General features: G+C 42.6%; 1 protein-coding gene across 1 annotated transcript in view; it reads left to right on the top strand.

Annotated features, from left to right (window-relative positions):
* Positions 1-1,215: 1,215 nt before the first annotated feature.
* The window catches only part of LOC132820033 (sodium- and chloride-dependent neutral and basic amino acid transporter B(0+)-like), a gene marked incomplete at its 3' end in the record, with an annotated part of 68,896 nt that continues 54,700 nt past the window's right edge, over positions 1,216-15,411 (top strand). The window contains exons 1-6 of the mRNA XM_060831954.1: positions 1,216-1,281; positions 1,539-1,692; positions 2,389-2,520; positions 8,092-8,259; positions 13,403-13,541; positions 14,484-14,616. Coding sequence (XP_060687937.1) covers positions 1,216-1,281; positions 1,539-1,692; positions 2,389-2,520; positions 8,092-8,259; positions 13,403-13,541; positions 14,484-14,616 — 792 coding nt within the window. The remainder of the gene's footprint in view (positions 1,282-1,538; positions 1,693-2,388; positions 2,521-8,091; positions 8,260-13,402; positions 13,542-14,483; positions 14,617-15,411) is intronic.

The following is a 15,411-nucleotide window of genomic DNA, read 5'->3' as shown; positions in this document are numbered from 1 at the left end:
TGGAGCCCGTTACAAAGACCCTGGCTGATGTTAAGCAGTGAATGGAGGAGGAGCGGAGGGTATTAAGAAGAAGAGGGAAAGATGAACTCAAAAGCAGTAAAATTTTGCATTAAACTCAGTCTTTCAAGATGACGCTGAATGTGGTGACACATTGCATTTTGCACAAGAGAATACACTTTTTGTTGTATTTTTGTATGCAATCATCACTCTTCCAAACCCACTGGTGTTTGTGATTCAGCCAAAAGATCATGCACCTAGCAAAGCTTCTAATGATCCAGCCAGATGGCTAAGCTGACCAGTAAATAACATTTGAAAGCAATGGAAGTTTTTCAGTAATTAGCTCTGGATCTCACACTGAGAGAGCCCTATCTAATCATACAATTCAGAATATTGCTTTACCCTATCAATAACCTACTCCAATACAGATGAAGACTTTTGAATATTAATGTGCTGCTCTTTCAATTGGTGACTTGCTGATTGTCAGAGGCAACAGTGTAGGAACCATACTATTTAATAGTTACTTAACTTTTCCAACTATAGAACTATTACACCTCACTTTAGTAAGCATAGTTATAATTTAGGCGATAACATTTCATGATGGAATGCTAAGAAAGCAATACAGATTTACTTCTGTCTTATAATCTTCTAACTTTAAACATTTGGTTAGAGGTGAGACTGCCAGATCAATGGACAAGCACTCATGTTTTTCCCAAATCCATGTACATTTCATCTTATATAGGGATTACAAAACTGCAGCCACACATTCAAAACTAATTAAAATTTCATTACGTAAAATGAACTCGGGTAGCAGGGGATGACAATTATATTTCTAATATGGGAGAAGACCCGTTCATTTTTAGAAGAAATCTTAGATAGCTTTTCTTTGGCTGAAGTTCAACTTGGTTTGGATTCACTTGGAAGCTATTCCTTTTAAAACCAGCGCTTTGCCCAAACCCTGAGGACAGGGAATGAATGCCCTTTGATCGTAACTGTTCTGAAAACAAATCATTTAACTCAATAGAAATGTTTAGTGTGGAAATTGAATGATTAGCTAAGTAGAGTTACACCTGTTATGAAACACAGTAAGAGGCTGACTTCTGACTCAACAAGAATAATCCATTCATGAGAAGTTGAAGGACTTTTGGCCAAAAGGAGTGTCCTCATTTTACTTCCAATTCTTGTGCAAGTGGAAGAATAGTTCATTGATGTCTGAAAATGGACCGAAGGCATTTATTTCGGTTCTTACTGAATGACAATCGGCCAAACCCTCCACAGGATACGGTGAGTATTTCAACAAAACAAAACAGTAAAAATCCATGTAAGACAATTTGAGATACTGTTGATTTGTAGATTTTGGTCATTGTGAATTGTAGACTCTCTGTGGACATCTGGCTGTTTCTAACCTGACAGACATTGCTGCTAAATAGAGAACTGCACCATTTTCCGATAGTTGTGGGAGTGGTGACGATACATTTCACTTGAGATCTAGTCTGAGAAAGATTAATGTCTGAGCTTGCCATTTCAATTCTTTCTCCCAGGATACCGCCAATGAACATGGTGCTGTGGGTGATGAGAATGTGGAACGGGGTAACTGGTCTTCGAAGACTGATTACCTGCTCTCAATGATTGGTTATGCAGTGGGTTTTGGGAATGTTTGGAGATTTCCTTACCTGGCTTACAAAAATGGAGGAGGTATGGTAGAGAAATTAAAAATATCGGAGAGTAAGAAAGGCAGAACTAAATGGATCGATTTGTTGACTTATCCTGAAAATTGTAGTTCAGTAAATAACAAATGTTTATTGCACTAAAAATGATATAGTAAATAATGCAGAGTTAAACAATTTCAATGTGAACTGGTAAATTCAATCCCACAGCTAACAAGTTTGACTACTATTTCCTTATGAAGAGAGAGATATGTCAAGGTAATAGTTTAAAATTAGCAATGTGATGCATCAAATATATGCTATTTATAAACCAAAGTAAATGGTTCATTTATTAATTTGCAATGTATTTTCAACTGATATTGTTTAGAATGCGAGCCATCCACCTCAGATATATTTACTGCACAATGTGTGAAATCCTCAGAAGAGCAGGCTCCTCAGTCAGGCCCTGTGTTCAGGTTTGTACATTATCATCAAAACTGCTCAAATCAGGACTCTTCACAACCCACACCATTGGATTGATGGAAACCAAGCGCAAATGTATAAGAAATGTCACAACATGGCTGTGTAAAGTGACCTGAAAAGATATCTGATTGTGTTAGAGAGTGAAATTCACAAAACGGGAATTTGGACATTCGTAGAGATTTCAGGGTAAATTTTAATCCACCCACATAGTGTAAGCATGGAGTTTCACTTGAAAATTGAAATCCTTTCCGCTATTTTCCAGGTGCATTCCTTATTCCCTATTCTGTCATGCTGACCCTTGTTGGGATACCATTGTTTTTCTTGGAGTGTTCCTTTGGTCAGTTTGCCAGCCTTGGGCCTGTTGCAGTGTGGAGGGCTGTGCCTATGTTACAAGGTGAATGTTTATTTTATCGATACAGTCGCAGCAAATTCGGAAAAGTAATAGTGTTGATTTAATAAATAATAATAAACCTCCCTTATCTGACAAAGGTTAAAGCAAAGCTTGTGAAGTAATGTTGCACTCTGATCTGCCATACACGTTATTAGATGTGGTACATGCTGTCTATTGGTTTTTGGCTCAGAGTTTGTCAGGTTTTTTTAAAAAATGATGAATTGAAACCCAGGATTCGGGACCTAACACAGCAGAGTGACATCACTGGTAAGGCATAAGTTCATTGGTTGATAATAGCTACTAACATGACTATTATTGGCTACTTTCAGGTTGAAGGTAAATAAGGGAAATATTTAAGGTTACAAATTAAAAGATCAGTTGGAATTTTTTTAAAAAAAACAAATTAAGAACTTTTTAAATAAAATCGAGATGTAGGGCTAGACAATATCTTGTAACTGCATGAAATTGGAGTTGATGGACCCTACTGAGGAGCTGAAAATGTGTTGCTGGAAAAGCGCAGCAGGTCAGGCTGCATCCAAGGAGCAGGAGAATCGACGTTTCGGGCATGAGCCCTTCTTCAGGAATGAGAAGAGTGTGCCAAGCAGGCTAAGATAAAAGGTAGGGAGGAGGGACTTGGGGGAGGGGTGTTGGAAGTGCGATAGATGGAAGGAGGTTAAGGTGAGGGTGATAGGTTGGAGTGGGGTTTGTGGCGGAGAGGTCAGGAAGAAGATTGCAGGTTAGGAAGGTGGTGCTGAGTTCGAGGGTTGGGACTGAGACAAGGTGGGGGAGGGGAAATGAGGAAACTGGAGAAATCTGAGTTCATCCCTTATGGTTGGAGGGTCCCTAGGCAGAAGATGAGGCACTCTTCCTCCAGCCATCGTGTTGCTATGGTCTGGTGATGGAGGAGTCCAAGGACCTGCATGTCCTTGGCGGAGTGGGAGGGGGAGTTGAAGTGTTGAGCCACGGGGTGGTTGGATTGGTTGGTCCGGGTGTCCCAGAGGTGTTCTCTGAAATGTTCCGCAAGTAGGCGGCCTGTCTCCCCAATATAGAGGAGGCCACATCGGGTGCAGCGGATGCAGCAAATGATGTGTGTGGAGGTGCAGGTGAATTTGTGGCAGATATGGAAGGATCCCTTGGGGCCTTGAAGGGAAGTAAGGGGGGAGGTGTAGGTGCAAGTTTTGCATTTCTTGCAGTTGCAGGGGAAAGTACTGGGAGTGGAGGTTGGGTTGGTGGGGGGTGTGGACCTGACGAGGGAGTCACGGAGGGAGTGGTCTTTTCGGAACGCTGATAGGGGAGGGGAGGGAAATATATCCCTGGTGGTGGGGTCCGTTTGGAGGTGGCGGAAATGATGACGGATGATATGAGGTTCAATGTGACCACATCTGTGACAAGTGTTGGTTTCTCTTGTGTTTGATCTATCCTTCTTTGCATGTGGCTGCATCAAGCTGTGTGTAGCTCCTCAGTACACAAACACTAAATCTGACTATGTACTGAGGTTCTACTTGTCCTTGGTGTTGAGAAGGATGGGACTGGTCTTGTTGCTGCAGACTGCTCCAAGGAATTTTACTATTCCATATCGCTTTTCCTTTGTGAAGAATTTCAAAACACTTTTCATCACAGGTCTATTAGGAAGAGGTCAGTATGTAGCATCCTCAAGACCCTGTTGGAAAAGGACAGGTGAGTCAGCAGACTGTCAAAGTCATTTCGCAGAATGCCTCATCGCCAGAATTTTCCAACAAGCACCATGACATCACTTGGCTCATGGTGAGAAGGGCAGTACCTGTGAGATTCTTCACGTACGCCTGGATTGTCTGCGCCACTGCATGTTGCCTACAAATCGGTTTAAGGAGGGGGAGTTTGTGACTGTCTCACATCTCCTGCTGGAATATGCCTTTGCAAAGAGAGACTGGAGAGAGATGCCACAACTGTGTCACTCGCCCATCTCCACTGACTTGCAGCTGTCTGCACTGGACCCGCTGTTATAGGAGTCACCATTCTTCAGGCACCATCTCATCACTGCTGGGCCCATTTCAATGCTGCCTCCAATACTGGGTAGACTGTTGGGCCCCACAACCAAGAGTTCCCACTCCGGGCCTCCCGTGATTCCAGCCAGGAGTCTCCTGCTCCGCTGATGCCTTGGTGACACCAGGTGTCCCCGCTCTGGGCCTACTGCGAGCCGGAGTGCCTCATTCCACTGACAGGCCAGTCTGCTGGTGTGCCAAGATTCCCACTCCAGCCACCGTCCTCCAATATGCCAGCACTGGCACCTTAAAGAGTCCATCACCTCCATCTCCGATTGCTGGAGGAGCAGGGGAATGTCCTTGCTACCATCACTGCCACCTCCAATTACCGGAAGGCTGTCACCACTCCGTGTAAAGCCTGCTCTTGTTGCCTCTGACCAACCCACCAAAGAAACGAGAAATGAAAAGAAAAAAAATCAAGAGAGAGCAGAAATTAAAAGATTTTTAAAACGTAGATGGAAGTGGATGAGCTCTAGATAAGAGTCTGCATGCAGCCCTGCTACACTGTCGCCATCTTGGAAAATTGAGGGTTTGCAGAGCAAAAATGACCCTGACGAGAGTTATGTCCAGGCCTCCCAGCAGCAGTCAGGATATGGGTCAGAAAATAAATCAGGAGGTAGAAAAGGCATGTAAAAAATGATGCACAATTGCAGTAATCATGGGAGTCTTCAATATACAACTGGACGAGGAAAATCAGGTTGGTAGGGGATCCAATAAAAAAGGGATTTGCAGAATGTCTACGAGGTGATTTGTTGGAGCAACTTGTGATAGAGCCCTCCAGGGGACAGGCAATTCTGGATTTGGTGCTGTGTAATGAGGTAAACTCGATTAAGGAGCTTAAGGTGAATGATCCATCGGGGGCAGTGGCCATAATATGATAAAATTCACCCTTCAGTTTGAAATGGAAGAGCAGGAATCTGGTGTAAGATCTTTACAATTGAGTCAATGCAACCAGAAAGCCATGAGGGAGGGGCTGAGCTGAGTTGATTGGAAGGGGACCATAACAGGGAGGACGGTAGAGCAGCAATAGCAGGAGTTTCTGGAGGTAGTTTGAGGGGCAAAACAGAAATTCATCCCAAGGAAGAAGAAACATAGTAAAGGGAGGATGAGGCAACCACGGCAGACAAGGGAAGTCAGGAATAGCATCAAATCAAAAGGAAAAGCATCCAATGTGGTGAAAATTAGTGGGAAGTCTGGAAATTTGGAGGCAGTTAAAAACTAGCAGAGGATACTTACAAAAGCAATAAGGGGGAAGAAGATGAAATCTGACGATAAGCAGATTGTAATATAAAAGAAGATTGCAAGAGTTGCTTTAGATGCATAAAAGGTCAGAAAGAGGTGAGAGTGGACATTGGACCATTAGAAAATGAGGCTGGGGAAGTAGTAATGGGGAACAAAGAAATGGTGAAGAAAGTGAATAGGGACTTTGCATCAGTCTTCACTGGTGGGAGGCACCATTAGTGTGCCAGGATGTCAAGAGTCAGGAGGCAGAGGTGAGTGTAGGGGCCATTCCTGTGGGGAAGGTGCTGGGGAAGCTGCAAGGTCTGTAGGTGAGTAATTCAGCTGGGTCAGATGGACTACACCCCAGAATCCTGAAGGTGATAGCTGAGGAGATTGTACAGGCATTGTTGGTGAACATTCAGGAATCACTGGAGTCAAGGAAGTTGCCAGACAACTGGAAAATGGTTAATGTAACATCCCTGTTTCGGAAGGTATGGAGGCAGAAGGGAGGAAACTATAAGCCGGTTAGTCTGACCTTGATCATTTATAAGATTTTACAGTCCATTATTAAGGATGAGATTGTGGAGGGTTTGGAAGTGCATGGTAAAGTAGGGCTGAGTTAGCACAGCTTCATCGAGGGTAGGTCATGTCTGACAAGTTTGTTAGAATTCTTTAAGGTGGTAATGAGCAGGTCAGATGAAGGAGAACCAATGGATGTGATCTATTTGAATTTCCAGAAGGCCTAAAATCAGGAGCCATGTATGAAGCTGCTAAATGGGATAAGAGCCGGTGGTGTTAGGGGCAAGGTCCTGACATGGTTAGATTAGTGTGGAAATAGGCCCTTTGGCCCAACAAGTCTACACTGACCCTCCAAACAGTAACCCATCCAGACATGGATAGAGGATTGGCTGACTGGCAGAGGGCAGAGATTAGGGATAAATTCACCAGTTCCACAAGGACTGTTGGGACCACAACATTATACATTAACAATCTGGACAAAGGGACTGGGGGCATCGTTGCTACGTTTGCAGTTGTCGCAAAGATTGGTAGAGGGACAGGAAGGGCTGAGGAAGTGGGAAGGCTGCAGAAGTACTTACAGTAGTGAGGAGAGTGGGCAAAGAAATGGCAGATGGAATACAGGATGGGAAATTGTGAGAGTTATGCAATTTGGTAAGAAGAATAGAAACAAAGACTATTTTCAAATTGGGGAAAGGCTTTGGAAAACCGAAACATAAAGGGTAGGAGTTTAGGATTCCCTTAAAGTTAACATGCAGGTTCAGTTGGCAGGTAGGAAGGCAAATACAGCGTTAACATTCATTTCAAGAGGGTTAGGATATAAGAGCAGAGATGTGCTACTGAGGTTCTATAAGGCTCTGGTCAGACGGCATTTGAAATATATGAAAATGTTTGGACCCCATGTCTCAGAGAGGATGTTCTGGCCTTGGAGGGGTCCAGAGGAGGTTTACAAGAATGATCCCAGGGATGAAGGGATTGTCAAATGAGGAACAGTTAAGGACTCAAAGGAGCCTAGGAGGATTTACAGAATAATGACATTTACAGAATAATGAAATTTACAGAATAATGAATGGTCTGATTGGGTAAACCTGGAGAAGATGTTTCCACTAGTAGGAGAGACTGGGACATGAGGGAACAACCTCAAGCTGAAGGGACAACTCATCAGAACTGAGATAAAGAGGAATGTCCACAGCCAGAGGGTGGTGACTCTGTGGAACTCATTGATGCAGCAGGTTGTGGAGGCCAAGTCATTGAGTATACTCAAGACAGAGATAGATAGGTTCTTGGTGGTAAGGGGTTCAAGAGTTATGAGGAGAACTCAAGAGAATGAGGTTCAAAAATATATATCAGCCATGACTGAATGGCAGAGCAGACTCAGTGGGATGAATGGCCTAATTCTGCTCCTATATCTTATGACCTTATGGCCTAAGACTGGGCATGTGTGATTATCACCACTCACAATGATAATGGTGTCCTAAAGAATTAGTGAGAGGGCATATAAAGGTGAAGACAAGGAGCATCATTCTTGTAATCTAGACAAAGAACTATAACATAATTAACATTTCCTGTTTAATACAAAAAGCCTTTGAAATCTTTACTGTTGGACACTGAATGTTGAAGCAGCCAACATAATCGATTAAACAAAACCGATATTTCCCCAAAGGTGTGGTCAGCCAGGGCAGTCTCCCTGTTCTGTCCTGTGCTCACTGAAAGAAAATCCAATTTGGTTGAATGACCAGCCAAATGCATGTCAAATACATTATTTTAAATCAATAATTCACAAACCAGACTCCCCTGTTCTTTCTTCTGTTTTCAGGTGTGGGGATTGCTATGATGCTTCTGATTACAATGTCCAACATTTCGTACAACTGCATCGTTGGCTACAGTCTATACTACCTGTTTGCTTCCTTCCAATCACCCCTACCATGGGCAGACTGCTTCAGTTGGTGGGGAGCAGATGAAACATGCAGCAGGACCCCCAAAGGTACAGTGTTAGCTTCTACTGGGGAAAGTGTACACACTGACTGTTCATTGTTCATTCTGTCAGTCTGAGTGAGGGAGAGAGATGAACAATAGTTTCAGTGACCATCCTCATTGTGGCCATACAGCAGAAAGACTCGGATAGAAAGCAGCAGCAGGAATCATGGCACTGAGTCACTGGAATAGCAGGACAGTCAGTCAGAAATAAATAGTGAAACATCAGAATTTAACAGTCTTTCACATGTCTCACGTTTACTTTCACCTTGTCAATAAGTCTGTGTTGTGTTCTTTCTGACTGCGTTCATTGTTTGTATCTCTCTCCATCCCTGTATTGTGTCTCACACTGACTCCCTTCTCTGTCTGTTACTGTGTTTTTTGCAGCTATCATTTTCTTAACTTATTCTCTTTCTCTGAGTTTTTCCAAATATCGATCATCTCACATATATTTCTTACACAGTCTGACTCTAAGACACACAGAGTTTTTGTTGCAATTATTTAAATGTCTCATCTCTTTAATTTCATCTCATCTTCCACAATAACACTATTTAACTCAGGATGTCTCATGTCACTATCAAAGGTTCATGTTGTGTGAATTGACAAAACTTAATGTGAAATCTTGATGTGAGTCAAGTTGAAATTTCTGAAACAGAGGACAAAATACTTCAGCTTTGAAAGAAAATCTACTTTTCAATAAACTGGGATTGTGGGTGTTCCCCTGACCATACTGTACAGACTGGGGCTGTGGGGGATCCTGGACATCAACTACAGTCTGCACAATATGGTGATAAATCACCCACAGTCCCAGTCTGTACAATACAGTCAGGGATCACCCACAGTCCCAGTCTGGACAATACTGTCAGGGATCATCCACAGTGCCAGTCTGTACAATACAGTCAGGGATCACCCACAGTCCCAGTCTGTACAATACAGTCAGGGATCACCCACAGTCCCAGTCTGTACAATACAGTCAGGGATCACCCACAGTCCTAGTCTATACAATACAGTCAGGGATACACCTACAGTCCCAGTCTGTACAATACTGTCAGGGATACACCTACAGTCCCAGCTTGGACAATACAGTCAGAGATCATCCACAATCCCAGTCTGCACAATACAGTCAGGGATACACCCACAGTCCTAGTCTGTACAATACGGTCAGGGATCACCTACAGTCCCAGTCTGTACAATACAGTCAGGGATCACTCACAGTCCCAGTCTGTACAATACAGTCAGGAATCACCCACAGTCCCAGAGTGTACAATACTGTCAGGGATCATCCACAGTGCCAGTCTGTACAATACAGTCAGGGATCACTCACAGTCCCAGAGTGTACAATACTGTCAGGGATCATCCACAGTGCCAGTCTGTACAATACAGTCAGGGATCACTCACAGTCCCAGTCTGTACAATACAATCAGGAATCACCCACAGTCCCAGAGTGTACAATACTGTCAGGGATCATCCACACTGCCAGTCTGTACAATACAGTCCGGGATCATCCACAGTGCCAGTCTGTACAATACAGTCAGGGATCACCCACAGTCCCAGCCTATATAATACAGTCAGGGATCACCCACAGTCCCAGCCTGTATAATACAGTCAGGGATACACCCACAGTCCTAGTCTGTACAATACAGTCAGGGATCACCCACAGTCCCAGTCTGTACAATATACTCAGGGATCACCCATAGTCCCAGTCTGTACAATACAGTCAGGAATCACCCACAATACCAGCCTGGACAATACAGTCAGGGATCACCCACAGTCCCAGTCTGTACAATACAATCAGGGATCACTCACAGTCCCAGAGTGTACAATACTGTCAGGGATCATCCACAGTGGCAGAGTGTACAATACAGTCAGGGATCACCCACAGTCCCAGTCTGTACAATACAGTCAGGGATACACCCACAGTCCCAGTCTGTACAATATTGTCAGGGATCACCGACAGTCCCAGAGTGTACAATGCAGTCAGGGATCATCCACAGTCCCAGAGTGTACAATGCAGTCAGGGATCATCCACAGTCCTGTATTTTTGCATTGAAGAGCTTCATATCTTTATTCCAAAAAAAAACTCTCGAAATTTTAGGACATTTCCATTATCCAATATTCCAGAAGAATAGAACTCAGTTTTTCTCTGCCTCAGACGAAGTGATGGAAGCTGGTACAATTAAAACATTTAAAAGTTAGCTGGATGTGTATATGAATGTGAAGGGTTGAGATGGATACGGGCCAAATGTTGGCAAATCGGACTAGATTAATTTCGGATATGTTTTTTAGCATGGACAAGTTGGACTGAAAGGTCTGTTCCTGTGCTGTACATCTCTCTGACTCGATGACTCTTGATGTTATTTGTTCCATTTAGTATTTCAAAATCCGTGACAAAGTCATCTTTTTAGTTTTTAATTTATAAAGAATAGAATCATTGTCTGTCTAATACCATACAGTTAGGGACATCTATCAACACCCAGAAGACATGGATTTTCCATTATACACCCACAGAATTCAGTGATGGAAGTCCTTATCTCCATAGGCTAGGACTCATTCAAGTCGCGATCAATTTCCACATCTTCTACTTCAGAATTTGGAATGTTACATCTTGCCAAAAATAATTCAGATATGAAGAAGTTATTTTTGAGCTAAAATTACAATGTAATTTTTGAAAACAGTTGTTTCATCTTATCCTTGAGATTTATGTTATTTGAAATTTCATTTTTACATTGCTAGTTTCTGAAAGTGAATTGATAAGAGTACATTCAACAATGTGGTTCATCTGGGCTCAGAGTAATTATGGATGTCCGTAAGATCATAAGACCATAAGATATAGGAGCAGAATTAAGCCAATTGTCCCATCAGGTATGCTCCACTATTCGATCATCACTGATATGTTTCTCAAACTCATTCTTCTGCCTTCTCCCTGTAATGCTTGATCACCTTACCAATTAAGAACTATTTTATCTCTGCCTTAAATTCACCCAATGACTTGGCCTCCACAGCCCTCTGTAGCAATGAGTTCCATAGATTCATCACTCTCTGGCTGAAGAAATTTCTCCTCACCTCAGTTCAAAAGGGTTATCCCTCCACTCTGAGACTGTGCCCTAGGATCCTGGCCTCTCCTATGCATGGAAACAACTTCTCCACATCTACTCTATCCAGGCCTGTCAGTATTCTTAAAATTTCACTGAGATACACCCTCAAGGAAAGACACAGAGTCCTCAACTGCTCATCATGTGATAAGCCCTTCATCCCCAGGATCATTCTTGTAAACCTCCTCTGAATCTCTTCCAATGCCAGCACATCCTTCCTTAGATACAGGGCACAAAACAGCTCACAATATTCCAAATGAGGCCAGACCAAAGCTTTACACAGACTCTACAGTACATCCCTGTTCTTGAGTTCTAGCTCTCTTGAAGTGAGTTGCATTTGCCTTCATAACTGCCAATGAAACTTGCATGTTAACCTTAAGGGAATCCTGAACCAAGACTCTCAAGACCATGTGTACTTCAGATTTCTGAAGCCTTTCCCCATTTAGAAAATAGTCTATGCTTCTATTCTTCCGACCAAAGTGCACTTCCTCACACTTTTCCACATTGTATTCCATCTGCCACTTCTTTGCCCACTCTCTTAATCTCTGTAAGCCTTCTATAACCTCCTCACTTCCTCACCACTACCTGTCCCTTCACTTAGCTTGTCTCATCTGCAAACTTAGCAACAATGCCCTTAGCTCCTTCATCCAGATTGTTAATGTATAATGTGAAGGTCCCAACACTGATACCTGCAGAACTCCACTAGTCACCGGCTGCAATACCCAAAAAAGCCCCTTTATCACCACTCTCTATCTTCTGCCAGGCAGCCAATCCTCTATCCATGCCAGTACTATGCCCCAAATGCCATGTGCTCTTATCTTATTTAACAGCATCCTGCTTCAGTCACCAATCAGCTCAAAGGCTTTTAAAATTAAATGCATCATAAACAAAATATAAATGCATTCTTTTTGTGTGTAACCACAGCTAGAGAAGGAGATCTTCTTTATGAAAATCCTCCACCTCACTAAGAAAGCTTCAGTACAATCAATAATTAACAATCTGCTCTGAAAACCCTGCACATGGCTTCACAGCTGTGACACCCTGCCCCCAACTTCCTCTGGAAATGTGATATCACCCCCAGTTCTCTGCCGATATGAAACTTGTCCCCACCCTCCCATTCACTGTTACCATTGGACTCCATCCCCCTCCACCAATGTTGTTGCTACTGGAACCGACCAACAAGACTGCTCCCTTCCCCCCAAAAATTCTCCTATCATCCTCAAGTTACCCTCAACACTGGACTATTTAGCAAACTCCATTGGTATCCTGCACCATGGCATCGTACCCACTTGGCACCCTACACCTCCTCAGCTGGCACCTTATCCACCTGGCAACCTGTCACCCTGCTCCTATCCACATGGAATTTTACATAGCTCTCGATTTGCATATCTGCACCCTACCTACATGCACCCTATTTAGCTGGCACCCTTTTCCTATCAGTTTAGCACCTTCCCTCCCCTGCACCCTAACACACATTTATGTTATGAACTTCCTGTTTGACAGCAGCTGTCAGGAACATTAAAATGTGAGAAGACAGCAGTTGTGAAAAGGGGTTTTGCTTTCCCCTGGCAGGCTCTGTGCTGTGAAAGCACTGTCAGATTGAAAATGTGGCTCCCCATTTCTGAGAGAGCCCTGAGTTGAATCTACCGCTCAGAACTGTGGAGCTCCATTCATTCATTTTGTAAAACAAGGAGTGGTGTAGCAAGGTATGTGAGACTCTCCTTCCCTGGATAATCCAGCCCATTATAATCCTTAAAGTCTTCTTCAATAACTACTAGTGAATACTTTTGAAGTAACTTTTTATATACAGTACCATTTTAATTTGGTTTTCTAATTACTTTTATGCAGACTTTTATCCAACAAGAGATTAAGCAGATTGAGCACCAGAGCAGGACTGTGCTGAGAGTGAGTGCACGGACTGTACCTCTGTGTTCTGATCTATGCATAACCTTACCCATGTAATCAAAAGGATGAACTAATTCAGTCAGAGTGAAACAGTGACCCTGGTTATATTGAAATGGAATGCAAAATTGATGTATAATACTGAAACATATTTTCCAGAGACTCTCTGCAATCTCACTCTGACTGATGGATATTTTGAAATCGTTAATATAACACAGCTGCAGGAAAACAATGGATCTTGTCCAAATGGATCAGAAATCTCCAATCCTCACCAGGGCCCGAGTGAGCAATACTGGGAGTAAGTACCTTTCTGCAGATAGCTGCACCACTAACCTACACAGTTGGGCCAGTAACTCCTCTTGGGTTGGTTAGTTTGTTTATATGTGTTTAATGAGAGAGAAGTCGTTTCATTTTGATTGAGGTATTATTTACATTGCACACTTGTTACAAAATGGCATCATGGAAAGGAAACTTTTACTATTTAATAATCCTCTGGTTTCTAAGCATTGTAACTTTGACAATATTTATAAAGCAAAACACTTTTCTTTGTTTTCTTGCTCTTCAAGGATAATATTCATGACCAGAATTCTTAAACATGAAATGGTTAGAATCATGTGTGACTGATGTTCATTTCTCTGCTTTTAATTGTAATAAGTTATTATTTTAACACACAGTCCTGGGACTGGATTTAGATTAACTGTCTGGAGGTAGATACCATGTGTAGGAAGATGAAGGAGCTGAATTCATTGGAAGACATAGTGACTAAACCAGATAGGTTTCACAGTGCATTGTGAAGCAGTCAGTGAAACATTGTCAGAAACAGCTCTGCAGGGAATCTCCGAGTAAAAAGTGAGGTCTGCAGATGCTGGAGATCACAGCAGAAAATGTGTTGCTGGTTAAAGCACAGCAGGTCAGGCAGCATCCTGTTCCATGGATGCTGCCTGACCTGCTGTGCTTTAACCAGCAACACATTTTCAGCTGCAGGGAATCTCATCAACTTGTTTGAACAAAGCTTTACATTGAAAAATATCAATACACACGAGGAAAAAAATGTCATACAGAATTTCAAACTTCAAATTTATTTCTGAGTGCAAGAATCAAAGCTTCTATAAATCAAAAATTAATTTAGATATTACACAACTCTGTTTGTTAAATACATTGATGCACTATGTCTAAAAACATCTGTGTGTAATGAAGAGTGTCCTAACTTACTACATGTTTTTGTTCTTATTTTCTGTAGTAAAGCAGTTTTACGCCGTTCCAGTTCAATGGATGAGCCTGGGGAGGTAATCTGGTATTTAGCCCTCTGTCTGCTTCTTGCCTGGCTATTTGTTGGGGCAGCATTATCAAAGGGAATCAAATCTTCAGGAAAGGTAAATGATTGGTGATAAATAGAGTTAAAACTCGTGACAAAGTAACTGTAAAGCTAGAAACGATAAATAATTTGTGAAGTGTCTGGTTTATCTCCCAGGTGATGTTAACAGTGTCTCTATGGGAAATGGGAGATTCATAATTCATCAACACTTCAGGCCTGAGGGAGATCTGAAGAACGTTCTCCTGAGGGAAAGAACAGCAACTTCCCCAAACCCCTGCGATGTGTCCCTCATTCTTAGGGTTCACTCACTGACACTGGAATTCTGGGTGAATTTCCAATTGCTGTGGAAGGCTGAGGAAGGATTGGGGGTTGGGGGGGGGGGGGGTGGGGGTGGGGAGTGGTGTCGGTGATGGGGAAGGATTGAACATGATAGGATCAGGATTTTATTAGAGTGAAATGAGATTTGTCTGGACATGAGGATGGGACTGAGACCTGAGGAACAATCATTAGGTAAAAACAATAAAATGCTGGTAATGCTCAACAGCTTGTGAAGCACCTGACAAGACAAACCGAGCTAATCTTTCACTTCCATGGACTTTCATCTGACCGAGAGAAATAAATAGCAGTTTAAGAGGTTTCTTAAGACAATGGACATGGGGAATATGGTTCGGTGAATAAAAGGAAGATTCTGTGATAGGTTGGTGGACAACAGAGGTTTAGTAACAAAGCTCTGACCTTCATCCCCGTTGTATTGTTGGATAGGTTCCAAACCAAAGAGCAAATGTAATTTTAAGGCTGTTAGAAGAATCACAACATGTAACATTCCAGTGTAATGTGCCTTTAGTAGTTATTA

This window comes from Hemiscyllium ocellatum, chromosome 11 (assembly GCF_020745735.1).
Source record: "Hemiscyllium ocellatum isolate sHemOce1 chromosome 11, sHemOce1.pat.X.cur, whole genome shotgun sequence".
In the NCBI taxonomy this organism is placed as follows: domain Eukaryota; kingdom Metazoa; phylum Chordata; class Chondrichthyes; order Orectolobiformes; family Hemiscylliidae; genus Hemiscyllium; species Hemiscyllium ocellatum.
Note: the sequence above shows the minus strand (reverse complement) of the source record. Positions and strands in the feature narration are given on the sequence as shown.